This window comes from Meriones unguiculatus, chromosome 11 (genome assembly GCF_030254825.1).
Source record: "Meriones unguiculatus strain TT.TT164.6M chromosome 11, Bangor_MerUng_6.1, whole genome shotgun sequence".
NCBI lineage: Eukaryota > Metazoa > Chordata > Mammalia > Rodentia > Muridae > Meriones > Meriones unguiculatus.
Window position 1 is genome coordinate 13,903,655 of NC_083359.1, and position 14,197 is coordinate 13,917,851.

Genomic DNA, 14,197 nt, shown 5'->3' on the forward strand with positions numbered 1-14,197 from the left:
TGGTAACAATTCATCTTCACTTCAGACATGAGGGAATGAAGTCATGGGGAATTTGACCCACTATTCAAGTGGTAAAACTAATGTATCACAAACCTGCCCAAAGCCCCAGGGCTGGTGAGAAGAGAACTTAGGTTCAGATCTTGTTCCATTCTATGCTCTGTTAATAATACTGTGATCTGTTAGCCACTTTGCTGAAGACCTTGAACTTCAGTGACATGAGAGTTTGGGGAATGGTAGATTGCTTTGATGGGTTAGAGGATCCCTCTCTCAAAGGACATATCTTCTCACTCTGGGTTAAATATTGGCAACCAAGAAGTCACACAAATAAAGCACCTGGCTTGCTTGCCCATGTGTACCCCGGAGACAGGGAGGCATCATCCTGTTGGTGAACTTTCTCCATCCCTCAACAGTTGCCCTTCCTTAACTCTTGGCTTACCCCGGTCAGCGTCATAAATGTAGACAAAGGTCTGCCACTTGTAATGGTCGATGATGCTAATGAGAGCTTCCTGTAGTTCCGGGCGCAGCTGCAGGACGAACTGATTGGATGTGTCAACGGGAAAACTTGGCGTGATGAAGCACACATGGAGGGCCCCGCAGAAGGAGGTCAGCATGTTGACAGTCCTTCGTTCATAAAACCCAAAGATGGCATAGACTCCTTTGGAGAACTGGGAACAGACTAGAAGAGGAGATGAGGCAAGTTAGTGGAGGCTGCAGAGAAGGCTCGCTATATAAGAGTGCTTGTTGTACAAGTATGAAGACCCAAGTTCTGATTCCAGCACCCATGGAAACAGCCAGGCATGCTTGCCTAAACCTATAACCCCAGCACTGAGGTGTGGAGGCATAAAAATTCCTGGGTCTTGCCAACTGCCAGCCAAAAAAAAAAAAAAAAAAAAATAGTAACCTCTAGGTTCAGTGAGAGGCATCTGAAGGGAAAAGGGAAGAGAGCAACAGAGGTTGACACCAACATCCTCCCTTGGCCTCTGAACATATGTACATAGGTTCACGCACCTACATATACACATGCATACACATCCATACCCCCCAAATTAATGAATACAGGGTGCTATAAACAAATGGCCAGATGGCTCAAAAAATCCATTTAACCCAGCATCATTTACCATCTGTTGTCCAGCCATCTACCCTACCAATCAGCCATCTACCCATGCCTTCAAATACCAGTCTGTGTGCCAGTTCATTGATCTTGCCATCTACCCATTCTATTCACACTTTCATCTGTGGGAGCCCTCGTCCACCTGTCTACAGCCAATGTTCATCAGATGGCTGTCATAGACCAGTGGTCATCATGAACATTGGTCATAGGAGCAGCACAGCAGAACACTTTCACAATATTAACTCCCCTTGTCACCACAATGACCCTGTTACAAAAAGGATAAGGGTAAATTAAAACCAATGATTGAAAGTTAACAGACATATCTACACTGGGGAGATGGCTCAGTGGGTAAAGCACTGACCACACAAGCTTGAAGACATGACCATGAATCCCTAGGACATGGAAAGCTGGGCACGGTGGTGTGGTAGTGTGCATGCCTGTAATCTTATTGCCTTTACAGTGACGTTACACACCTAGGTCATACCCAGGATGGGTAGATATGTCGGCTGTAGTTTCCTTTCATTTCATTACCCATGATTTTAAGACAAAGTCTGAAAACTGTCACAGGAAGGGCAGCAGCCCACGGTTGCTGCTGACGTGGGTTTAGGAACACAAGCATTGATTTCCTCTGCCTTGCCCTTCCTGCATATGCCCTTCCTCTCAGCATATGTCTCCTGCTGGTGTTTATGTTGCACCCATACATCTTGCCTGCAGATTTTCAGGCCTTCCAGAGTATATCAGCGACAGCAACGCTTAGTCATGTAAATATCCCCATAGGATCCGTTCTGCAGGATCCCAGCAGTTATGAATGCTGGTTTGTGGGCGATTGCTGCTTAGAATGTGATAGGAACAAGACCAGGGGCATGAGGTAGAGGTGTCCATCAGTCAGTCTGTTAACTTCATTCTTCTACCTGATACAGAATGGAGAATTCATGCCTCATCCAGGGGAGTCCCCCTATTTCATCACGAGAAGAGAACGCCAATGAACATCAGCATGTTGAGTCCTCAAAAACGCATAACTTGAATATTTATAGAGAACTAGTATATTGTTAATATGGATTATTTTATTCTTTGAGACTCTTACACATAATACATTGTCTTTAAGTTATAGTCACCCCTTACACTCATACTCCAACTTCTCCCATGTCCACCACTGCCCCATACCTGTCCCAGGAGCTGACAGTACTAATCATGGCCTGAACTTTATGTTATTTGGTAATTTAAATTAATATCTATCATTCACATACTCTATAATTCTTAGCAAGTGTTTCAAGCTATTTGGGTATTCTGTGATTGCTCTAAGAAAATTTTTCTAATTAAATTTTAGTATAGGAAAGAATGGACTTTATTACAACGGAATTTTCACAGTGTGTATAATTGTATTTTGCTCATTCATACCGTCTCCCTCATTGCTCTCTCTTCCTCTCCCGATCTTTCCATTGGTCTCCTTACTCTCACTAAACAACCCCTATGTGCACATTTTGAATCTAGAGTCTTCAGCAGAGAAAGCATGTTTTGACTGTCTTTGTCTTTCCTATCACCCTCTTCTTCCCCTTCTCAATAGACTGTGTCCTTCCCTGCATGGTCTCTCTGTTATTGTCATGTGCACAGGAACACACTGTACACATGTATACATGAGTACACAGATGCGTGCACCCACATATGTGCATGCACAGTTTTAAATCTCGGTTAGATGGGAGGCGGTGATTTTTAGCAGTGGAATCCATTCTCTAACTGAAGCTAAAGGAAGCTTGTCAATTAAACAAACCAAAATGAAACTGATTTTATTAAATGAAACCATTATTTCACTTCCGTGTGGTTCCGAGAGTCCCATTGCACATAAGAAAAGTCCCTGGATACCTGACCTTGACACAGAGTCTAGACAACTCCCCTGCCTACCTTTCCTGCCTTGCTCAATCTCCTCACTCCTTGATTAGGCCATCTTGGCTATCCCTTTTTTTTTTTTCAATGCAGTTTATTCAGGAACCTTGAACAATCATCTGACCCTGGGGAAAGCCAGCCCACAGCTTAAATAGCCTCTGGGTAGCCAACCCCAGCGTGCCACGTGGGCAATGCAGATAGGTCCACATACACGGAAGCAAGCCAGATCCTCAGCCTTAGCCAAATATGGAGTTGTTGTGACAGAGAGCACTCACCATCAGGAAGGTGGAAGATGGAAACCAGCTCCATCTTTAAGGCGTGGCATTACACAGCTCTCTACAGTTCCCCCTTTTTGTTTTAGACACATCAGGCAAGAGTAGAGGTCTGATCTCTGATATTAGAAATAAATTGGGACTTTGTACCAATGTTCGTTTAGGTGTCATCCACCCAGAGAGTGTCAGACCCGTCTGATACCTTTTTCTCAGAGGCGGGACCTGGGGCATCAACCCGCATGCAATCAGACATGCTCTTCTCTGGGTCGAAAGCCTTGATTCCAGTGGCTCTGTCTCAGAGACTCTGTCTGCTCTGTCTGTTCTCTTCCTGCCTGCAGTATGTTCCTTTGCCTCTTCTCTCAGCACTCTTCTCTTTCCACTCAGTCCTCCGCAGTCCTGTCTCAACTTGTCTCACTCTGCCAAGCAGACTTCATCCCCTCCCTCATCACCACCAGCCTCTCACATCACTAGCCGGAGTGCCCATCCTTTAGCCACTATATCTAAAGTAACAGCCTTGGCTCCTGTCTACATATGTAGCAACTTCGTTTCATAGAGATTCTCTGAAAGTGTTAATTGTTTGTGTCCCAGAGCCAGCACAGTGCTTGGAACACCATAGGTGCTTAATAAATATTCGATGAGATAAAGGAATGCTTGCTGGATGCTTGAGGGAAAAGAAAGTTCACGTGAAAGTTCACGTGACCCAGAGTGGTGGAAGGAGTTGGTCTCCTGAACCTCCTTCTCCCTTGCCCCAGGTTTCTTTCTTCTGAGGTGGTGCCTTAGCCTCCTCCACTCAGACTATTTTCTCGCTCTGCCTGAACTCACTGTCTGTGTACAGCCCACAATAGGCACTGCCTTTAAATGTCTATTGTAATTACCAGACTCAGGTTTTCCATAAGTATGAATTTTTTTTCTACCAGGAAGCATTCATTGTATATTATCCACTCATGTTAAATATAGATTTGTCAAAATGCATGATCCGTCTTCCAGGGGTTAGTGTGCATAGGAAGCACATGAACCCTGTTAAAATATTATAATAGGCTCCACGGTATTTTTAGGATCCCTTCTCTCCCCTTGGGGCAGTTTCCTGTGCCATGAAATCTAGCTTCCAGAGCTATTCCCTCATACCATCTTCTGCTTTCACACATTCAGTCAGACCTCTGGGGTCTAGTGGCTGTGGCTTTTTTTTTCTAGAACTTTAGAAGTAGAGGAAGGAAAGGAGAAGTGTAGGGACAGAGAGAAAAGAAAGAGGTGGGAAGAAAGGGAAAGGAAGAGGTGGGGAGGAAGGGAAGGAGGAGTGTGGAAAGAGAGGGGAAAGTGGGGTGTGTGGGGATGGAGGTGAGGGATGGGGAAGGAGGGAAGTTGGGGTGGGGAGGAAGATAGTTCTGCACAAATTCTTAGACATAGCAGGCCACAACTTCCGTCTCCAATTACCTTCTATTTTTTTTCCCTTAACAAGTCTCTTTTTCATTAAAGTGGGTGCTCTATCCTTTAGACCAAGAGGGCATCTTACCACTGCTCCCTAAAAGAATATAACATGAGACTGGCTTAGATTAGATAAACTTGGGTGGACCCCGACTTGTAGTCACTGAGCTCAATCTTTTTACTTTGATGTGTCTTCTCATTTCAACTAAATCCAAGGAGGAAGAGAAGAAGATGGGGAGAGGAGAAGATGGAGTAGGAGAGAGATAGATATGGAAGAGGGGAGGGAGGACTCCACAGATCCAAGACATATGGGACAGAACAGTCATTGTTACAATTAGTAGTTGTAAGGCATGGCTTTGGATCTGTCAAAATAAATAGTCACAGGAGAGCTAAGAGCTCCACAGAGAAAGTTGGAAACTAGATGGCAGAAGACCCAGAAGGCTGTCTCTTCCTTTAATCAGTACAAAGAGCTTGAGTGACTTTTAGCAAATCCATCCTTCTCCTGGGGGTTTTATTAGCTGTGAATGATGGGGTAGACACAACCACATCACAAGTACAGGCATCAGTGCTCCTTCAGAAGCCTGCATTCTAGGGTCTGGTCTAGCTGACTGGAAAATAGTCATTGATTTAGCATTTGAACTGCTCAAGGTTCAGGCCTTCAAGAACCTCCTTTGTGGTTCTTGAGTCCCAGGATCTGGTATAGCATGAGAGTCTTTAGATTCCATATGCTGGAGGGCTGGCCCTAAGTCCAGATGCCCATGGAGTCTGATGTTTCACTTAAGATGCAGCATTTGACCTGTAGCTTAAGTTAGCTCCTTAGCAGAGGGTAGATGGAGCCTGACACAGATCAGAAGAGGAGCTGGGGTTTGGGGATGCATTCCCAGTGGTAACCAGGAGGGGTGAGGGAACATGAGTGTTCCTAAGCAGAATCAGGACCCTAGAAGCACAAAGTTCCCAGTGTAGACTCAGAGCAGGCTGGACAGTGTGTGGGATCCTGGGCATAGGAAAGCCCAGCTGAGCACAGTCCCTTCCAGTGGTCATCAGCATGTGCTGGCATTGGACCACTAACCCAGAGCCAAGATGTCTTTTCACACTGACTCTTTTTATCCCACTAGGGAAATTACAGACTAGTGACCAGCACATGGAAAAATCTGGAGCTGAACTCTGTCACTCTGACTGCAGAAAACAAGTTGTATTTGATATGCTGCCTTCTCCTTTGCAGTGATGGAAAGAAATAGACCAGCCCACAGGCCAGCTTCAGGTTCTGAAAAATTCTTTCAAGTGTCCTTTCTTTGGCCAGGTGAGAAGGCATTGCTTCATTAGAGCCATATATATCTATATCTATGGATATCTATGTATCTACATATATACATATATATGATATCTATGTATGTACATCTATCTATCTATCTATCTATCTATCTATCTATCTATCTATCTATCTATCTATCTATCTATCTATCTATCTTCTACATCTATTAACCTGTCTTTTGTCTGTATCAACCTATTTCTACCTACATATGTATTTATTTCACCATGGTGTGACCTTGGAGTTCTTTTATGTCGCCTCCATCCTGAGGAGATTATACGTGCTTACACACATTTCCCTCTCGTTCCACAAATGTGTTCCTTGGCCCATTTGTTCACTTTTAAACAGCCGGCTCCTGACCGTCAGGAGGCACCTTTAGAGCTTAGCAGGACCCCCAGCCTCAACGACCAGCACTTTGACCCTGGAGAATAATGGCAGTTATCAGGAAACACTTAGAATAACAATTCAGCCTCAGGTGTCCGCAGCTATGAGCTCATGGTTTCTGTGAGGACATCTCACCTCAGGGGGAGGCTAAGTGAGCAAAGTGCTTCCATGCACTAAAAAGGTTAGACCACCTTTTTAGTGCTCACATAAAAGTCCTGCCGTTGTGGTGTGCACCTGCAAGACTAGCCCTGGGAGGCAAAAGTAGGGAGGTCGAAGGATCTCTAGGGTTGCTGGCTTCTGGTGTCAGTGAAGCAGTGAACTTGAGATGCAGTGAAAGACTATCTCAAAAATTGAGGTGGAGAGAAATTGAGGAAGACAGTTAACATAAACCTATGTATGCACAGGGGAGCACACATATGCACGCGCGTATACACACACAGGGGGAGAGAGAGAAAGACAGAGACAGATAGACAGGGATAGACAGAGACAGACGAGAGAAAGAGAGAACATCACTAGAACGCTTATGCCTTATAAGGAGGCAGAGCCAAAAGAGGGTCTTAGCAGCAGCCCCTGTCCACAAAGCCTACTCCAAGGCTAAGGAGTAGCAGGTACAAAGGTCCTGGAAGACAGAGATGGAACTCTGCAGCTCTGGGAGCCTGCTGCTGTGTCCAGTGCTGAGGCCCCCACCTCCAGGACAGTCTGCAGGAGAGCAAGTCCGACAGCTGGAGGAAGTGAAAATCTGAAAATCGAGGCCAGGACTCTCCTTCTGGGAGACACGGGGCAGGAAAGCCCCCAAGCTGCTCAGTGTGGCAGCCCAGGCCAGCCTGCTGCTCACAGGAGCCCTTTGATAGTCAGCCCTGGTTGCGGCACCATCCACTTAGTATCAATAAATCTGCAGGCCCTGGGCACTGGCCCTGACAGCTCCCTCTGTGGGAGGGAGCTCCCCGTATTAGCTGCTTTGTAATTGTCACTTCCTTTAAGGCCTCCCTCTCTGACATTCCTCCTTAGCTCCTGGCTTCGGTCCCTGGAAGTGTGTCAGCCACGTGGTAAATACTGGATAATGAGGTGACGGGGACAGTTTCATTTTGGGAGAGGGATCTAGAGCATATACATGTATGGGGAGACATTTAGGCACTCACATCCTCCTAACTCACATACATGTAAACAACTCTACCCTTTTAGGCCGGGCTCTCATTCAACTCTAATGTAGTGTCATTAGACATGTTTTCTGTCTGTCACCCAGAGGACAATGTCCCTCCTTTACATGCTCTGGCTCCAGTCTTGATCCATGCGGGATTGCCGTCATGCATGTTCCCATTCCCTCTAAATGACACCACACTCCTTTAGCGACATGTCTAGGATATCTTCACCCTTTAGTATTTACCATTGCTAGAAAATTGAGATAAAATTGAGATATTGTGATGACCCAAGACATATAGCCTCTTGTGGCTTCTTCTTCTTCTTCTTCTTCTTCTTCTTCTTCTTCTTCTTCTTCTTCTTCTTCTTCTTCTTCTTCTTCTTCTTCTCCTTCTCCTTCTCCTTCTCCTTCTCCTTCTCCTTCTCCTTCTCCTTCTTCTTCTTCTTCTTCTTCTTGTAATGGCTTTAGCAAATCCTACATCAAGGGGACCTATATTAGAGGAACCTGAGATGGCAATAAGAAGCCAGATACAGAACCAAACAGTCCTTCTTGCTGCTACAGCCAGCACTGGCTAGAAGCTGGCTGCAGGGCAGTCTGTGTGATGCCTGTCCTGGCTGAGCAGCTGTCTTTCCACATGCTGGGTGACAGGGGAGGGAGCATTAGAGCAAATGCAGAGGGTGGGATGGATTGTGGTCCAGGACATGGCGCAGCACTCGGGGCAGACAGGGACCTGGATACCCAGGGCCTTTCAGGAACAGGTCAAGCTAAGCCACTCTGCTCTGTGCCAGTGTTTCTTCCCTCAGCTTGGCTTGTTGGCATCTCTCTTCACCCAAACTCAGGAGCCCTGGCTGAAAGATGGCTGCAGAGGACTCATCTCCCTCTGAGTAGCTTTGAGCATTTACTGTCCAGCTGGAGTACTGATGACCGAGCCCTGGAGGCCAATGAGCCATGACTGTGTGTATGAGGCCAAGAATTAGACAGAACAAGGCTGGGCTCACTGGTTGTGGGATCTAAATTCACTGTGTGGGTGTTTTGCTGAAAGCAAGGGGAGGGGCAGACTGACTAAGGAGCCTTGGCAGAGAAGCTCATCAGGGCCTGATTGCTTTGCATCCTGAGCGGTACTGGAAACATCTGGATGATGGGGTCTTCCTTCCTTTCCCTCTCCCTCCTTCACATCTTCATCTTGCCCCCTTCTTTTCCTCCCTTATTCCTTCCCTCCCTCTATCTCATCTCTCTCCTCTGTCTTCTTTGCTCCTTCCTCCCCTCTTTCTCCTGCTACTCCTCCCTTTGTTCTTCCCTCCTTCTCTCTTTTTTGCCTCTCCCTTTCTTCCTTCTCCCCTCCCTCCATTAGAACTGTCACACTCATTAGAGGTATGCATGTAGCCCCACAAAGTGAATACTCTATTTCCTCTTCATTTTACTCATCTAAACAAATGTTCACTCAACATGTAGTATGTGCCAGGCAGAAAATAGGCGCCAGGCTTCAACAGGCTGTGATAGGTCAGCCTGTCACAAGACAAAAAAAGGACAGAAGTGGAGAGTTTTTATTAGATCATGTGTGGTCTCCTCCAGTGGGCAAGTCAGAAGACCACAGAGGCAACCTGAGGGCTGCCTTTATGAGGGCACAGTTCTATGCGGACAGCAGGACAATGTTTCAGCATCATGGGCTTATCTAGGTTAGCAGCATTCTAACCCTGAGGCAATGGCAGCCTTGTCCTCAGCCTCTTATTCTAAACTAGCGTCCACAGCAGGGGATCCACACTGGATACACAGTCTCCACCGTCATGGAGCCTAGACTCCAGGAGGGGAGAGAGGATTCTTCTGGGTCCTGCAGGTGTTACAAAGAAGACTCAATAAGACCAGGAGAGGGTGGCCGGGCTGCTTCCGGCAGGTGGTCAAGGAGTCCCTGTCCTTAGCATCTATGATGGAATTGAAAAATGATCATGGTGAAGAGACGTTTAGGCAAAGGGCCAGAGAAGGAGCTGCATGCAGAGGGGCAGAAGCCCTGAAGAGGGTGTAGCAGCAAGGTGTGACCCAGGAAAGCAGAAGAAGGACCAGAGCTGGAGCTCTTCAGTGCTGTTTTTGCAGCATGTGTGAAACCCTGGTTCATCCATCATCTCCCACCTCTGTCTCTCTCCCTCTCTCTTTCTTTCTCTCTCTCTCTCTCTCTCTCTCTACATACACACAGACAGAGGCAGACAGAGACAGACAGACAGAGAGGCACACTTGCTTAGCATGTGTAAGATGACCCTGGCTCCTCATTATGAGTGTATGTGTGTGTGTGTGTGTGTGTATGTGTGTATGTGCATGTATGCATATCAGAGAGGGGAGTGCACCTGCCTAACCTGTGCAGCCTGGGTTTCATCCTCAAGTATGTATGTGTAGAGAGAGATGGGAGATGCCTGTGTGTACTCAGTATAGGGAGAGGATGGAGTGGTTGGGTGAGGATGGAAAGAAGGAGGCAGGCTTGTAACTGTGAGTAGGGCTAAAGAATTAATGTACTCCAAGGTCTAGGGCACTTTGTGTGTGACTTGGGAATCTGCAGAGTTCTCACTCCAGTTTGAGAACAACAATACTAGCTCATTACATAGAGTCTTTCAACTCTATAATGATACAGCACAATCCACAGGGCAAGAGACACTGCTGTAAGTGGAAAGGCTTTCCTGAGTCAGTAGGATGGTTTGGAACTGGAAATGGGTACATACGACTTACTTATAGTTGAGCTTACCAGCATAGGTGGCTCCTGAGTTTACAAGTCCCAGTGTTCTTGGCCATTTGCAAGCCTTAGGTTCAGGCAGCCCTCTTGCTTCCAGCTCTCTTCCTCTCCAAAGCCTTTTCACTAAAATCTGTGTATGAAGAAGTGTGTATCTATGACATTTTATCAGAGGCACAGGTTTTGTTAGTGTAGGCTCTTGGAAGACAAGAATGGAAATCAATGGAGGCCAAAATGATAAAAGTGTGTTGGTGGCTATAAAGAAACCTCAGAGAAGCCAGAGACTAGCAGCTCCTGGATCCATGTTGGAATGTCACAGACATGCTCTTCAGAGTATCCCCATCGCCCTAGCCACTTGTGTCAACATCTTCATACAGCTTAAGACTGCTCAGGGTATGGGTTGCCCTAAGAACCAGGGGAGGGGGCAACTAGTCCTTTTACTAGACACAGCAAAGGTGAAGTGCAGGTCCTGTGAGCAGAAAGGGGGTGTTTGCTGGGCATGCCAACCGAGAGATAAATTCAGGATTCCACACTGCTCACATTTCATAAGTCAGAGTCCAGGATCATGCTCCATAAATGTCACACCGTTCTGAGCGCCGAGTGTTCAGTAGCATGACATATCTGATGCTGTCATTATTATCTATACCCCGTGGGCCGAGCTCTGAGGTAGAGAAATGAACAACACACATGGTGCCTCACCCCTAATGAAGGACACATGATTCTTTACAGATCCTATGGGGGTTTGGGCAATGATTATGTAGTATTTTCAGTGGATGGATGAATGAAAAAATACAGACAATTTGCCACTATTAAGACATGAATGTGATGTTTAAATTTGTGTGTGTGTGTATTTGTGTTTATCTGTGTGTACAAGTATGTATGTATACAGTTATCTCTGTGTGTACAGGTGTGTGTGTGTGTGTGTGTGTGCGTGTGTGTGTGCATGTAGAAACCAGAGGTGCCTTCCTTGGTCATTCTCTGCCTTAAAATTTTTTGGTTTTAGTTTTGGTTTATTGAGACAGGGTTTCTCTGTGTAGCCTTGGCTGTCCTGGAGTTGCTTTGTAGACCAGGCTAGCTTCGAACTCACAGAGACCCACCTGCCTCTGCCTCTCTGAATGCTGGGATCACAGGTGTGTGTCACCAGGCCTGGCTCTTTCTTAAATTTTAAGGCAAGGCCTCTGCCTTTAAAACCAGATGTCAGTGACTCAGCTAGCTCCAGGGATCCCCTGAGTCTCTGCCTCTTGAGTATTAGGGTTACAGTTGGCTGCCATGCCTCCCCGACATTCACCTGGGTTCTATTTCTTAACTCTGGTCCTCATATTTGAGTGGCTCATGTTTTACCCCCTCAGCCACCTCTCTGTCTCCAAGGTGTATTCTTAACTACTGAGCCCATCTTCCTTTCACAATGTATGGACTCATGGTCATTGGTTACTTATTTCCAAATGACTTTCTGTGTATTGTATCTTTCCACCTATGAGTGAGGTAAAGCTTCTTTCAGGACTGCGGTTTTTCTTGGTACATAAGATGCACTGAATCCTGAATACCAGCTGAGGGATAAACACAAGCTCGGTCTGGTGACAGGGTTTTTCCACATTCTCCTGAGAGAGGTCGCCATCTACATCCATGGGTCTGGCAGGTAGGTATGCAAGGCCCTGGGCATGTTAGCTAGCCCACTCTAGGGGGTCACTTCCTGTCAGCTTAGACTGACAGGATGACAGTGCTGCTCTCAGGCTGGCGCTGGAACCTAGCCAAGCCTGATGTATTCCACCCACAACACCCGGGCTCCTCAGCCATGCTCCCTAGGCACGGAGGTTCACATCTCCTTACATAACTCAGCCCTTACGATGTCAAACGGGTTCAGAAGGAAGGATATGTGTGATGTGTGGAGAACTACTTGGCCGTACTGTGTCCATATGGACTGCGATGGGAAGGAAGTCTGTCAAGGGTGGGACATACAAGCCACGATGTCCCTGATCATCATAGACTCAGGCACAGAAACCCACAAGGTCATAGATTTTAGTAGTAAAGGTACCCAGTCTTATGGGACTATTGACCTAGAAAAATCTTCCTTCCAGATAGCTAGCTGATCACTTTAAGCTTTATTTAATTTGTGTGTGTTTAGCATATGCAAAACTGGTGTCAGGATTATGACTGCTAGAACCTTCCACCTCCCTTTAAGGTGAGATGTTGTTCACTGGTGACCTTGGTGTTCCAGGTGGCTGGCGCCGCCTGCAGCAACCCCATCCTTCTTATTTATCACTGTGGTAATGTCACCTACCCAAGGTTTACTATGGGTCCACCACTGTCCCAGTAAATCTTTGTTTTCTCCCCTACTCCCCTCAACAGTGCCGTGATTTCTTTTTCCATGCATGATGGAGTGGAATTCAAGGAGATCAATTCATCCTCTGTGATTCAGTCCAATGATACAGGATAAAGCTAGGGTATGAACGAAGGTCTGTCCCACTCTGTGACCTGTACTGTGAAGGTAGGTCAACGTAACCAGAGTTCTCGTCCTTCTCTTCTTAAAAACTGCCAACTCCAATCAATGTGGAACTGTGGGCCAACACTATGATAATTTCTCTCTATGAACACTTAATTTAATAGTTACTAATGAGAGAAGGGGCACAGGGGTAGGAACAAAGGCCTGATACATGCTAGGCGCTCTAGTTTCCTTCCTGTTGCTGTGATAACACACTTTGACAAAAAGCAACTTGGGGAGGAAAGGGCTACCTCAGCTTACACTTCCAGAGCACAGTTCATTCCTGAAGGAAGCCAGGGCAGGAACCTGAAGCAGAAACCAGAGGAACAATGCTTGCTGGCTCTCTCACTGACTCATGCTAGGCTAGTCTTTTCATAGAGCCAGGACCATCTGCCAGGGGAATGGTGCTGCCCACAGTAGGTCAGGCCCTCCTACTTCCATTTATAAACAAGACCACCCCTCACATGCATGTGCACAGGCTAGTTTTATCTAGGCAATTCCTCAACCGAGACGTCTCTCAGATGACTCTAGGCTGTGGTAAGTTGACCATCAAGACTAACCAGGAAGGACACTAGGAAAGAACTCTATCACTGGGAAAATCCCCTAGCCTTAATATTAATAACGAAGGATATAGTGATTACCCTAATGCACAGATAGCAAACAGAGCCACCCACCCAAAGTCATACAGCCATATACTAGAGTACTAAGAATCCAGGAATAACTGGATTCTACTTCAGGAATATTATGTGACTTTTAGTTCTGATCCATCTATTTTCTCCCATAAATTTCCTGTAAGTTGAGCAAGGAGTCCACATGGAGTTGAGACAGGAGCCAACAACCGTGGAGACAAGTCTAGTCCTAGGTCTCTTTCTGATGGCTTAAGGTCACTGTGGTGACTAAAGCATGCTGTTTACAACGCAAGGAGAAGAGGCAAGGGAAAGGTACTTGAGAGGGCCAAAGCTCATGAATGGCATCTTAGTTGCAGGAACGCTGCCTTTTACTCCCCTCCGTGTAAGTGTTAATGGGCCCTCTAAACTCTCAGGTGGACACCAGCTATGGTCACACCAGTGCAGTAATGTGGCAGATTAGTGTAGAGAATCTCAATTCCAGTTATCTGCCCCATACTCTGGTAGGCAGCTTTGCACTAGAGGATCTGTGACAGGACACTGTCCCCTCAGCTGTCGGCCTGCTCTGAAGAGATGGCAGAAGAGACTCCATCTTGAATGGGAATGTGTGTTTAGAGGTCTGTACAGAAAGTGGCTAGGTGTGAATGAGCACGAGGCATTGTGCTTGGGCCCTGGGAGGCCAAGTTGTAGCCGTGTGTGGGACAGTCAGCTCTAAGCCACACAAGGAGCTCTTGTTTGGAATCAGATAAGGGCTGGGGTTGGAAGTGGACCTCAACGAGGACCATTCTTCTTGGACTGTGTTCAGGGGTCAAGGTTGGGGCTGTAATTTAAGATTTTGTAAGTGTTGATGATACTCATGGGG

General features: G+C 46.5%; 1 protein-coding gene across 3 annotated transcripts in view; it reads right to left on the reverse strand.

Annotated features, from left to right (window-relative positions):
• The window catches only part of Gria1 (glutamate ionotropic receptor AMPA type subunit 1), a 311,700-nt gene that overhangs the window by 141,117 nt on the left and 156,386 nt on the right, over positions 1-14,197 (reverse strand). For all 3 annotated transcript variants that reach the window (XM_060363683.1, XM_060363682.1, XM_060363684.1), the window contains exon 3: positions 437-676. In XM_060363683.1, coding sequence (XP_060219666.1) covers positions 437-676 — 240 coding nt within the window. The remainder of the gene's footprint in view (positions 1-436; positions 677-14,197) is intronic.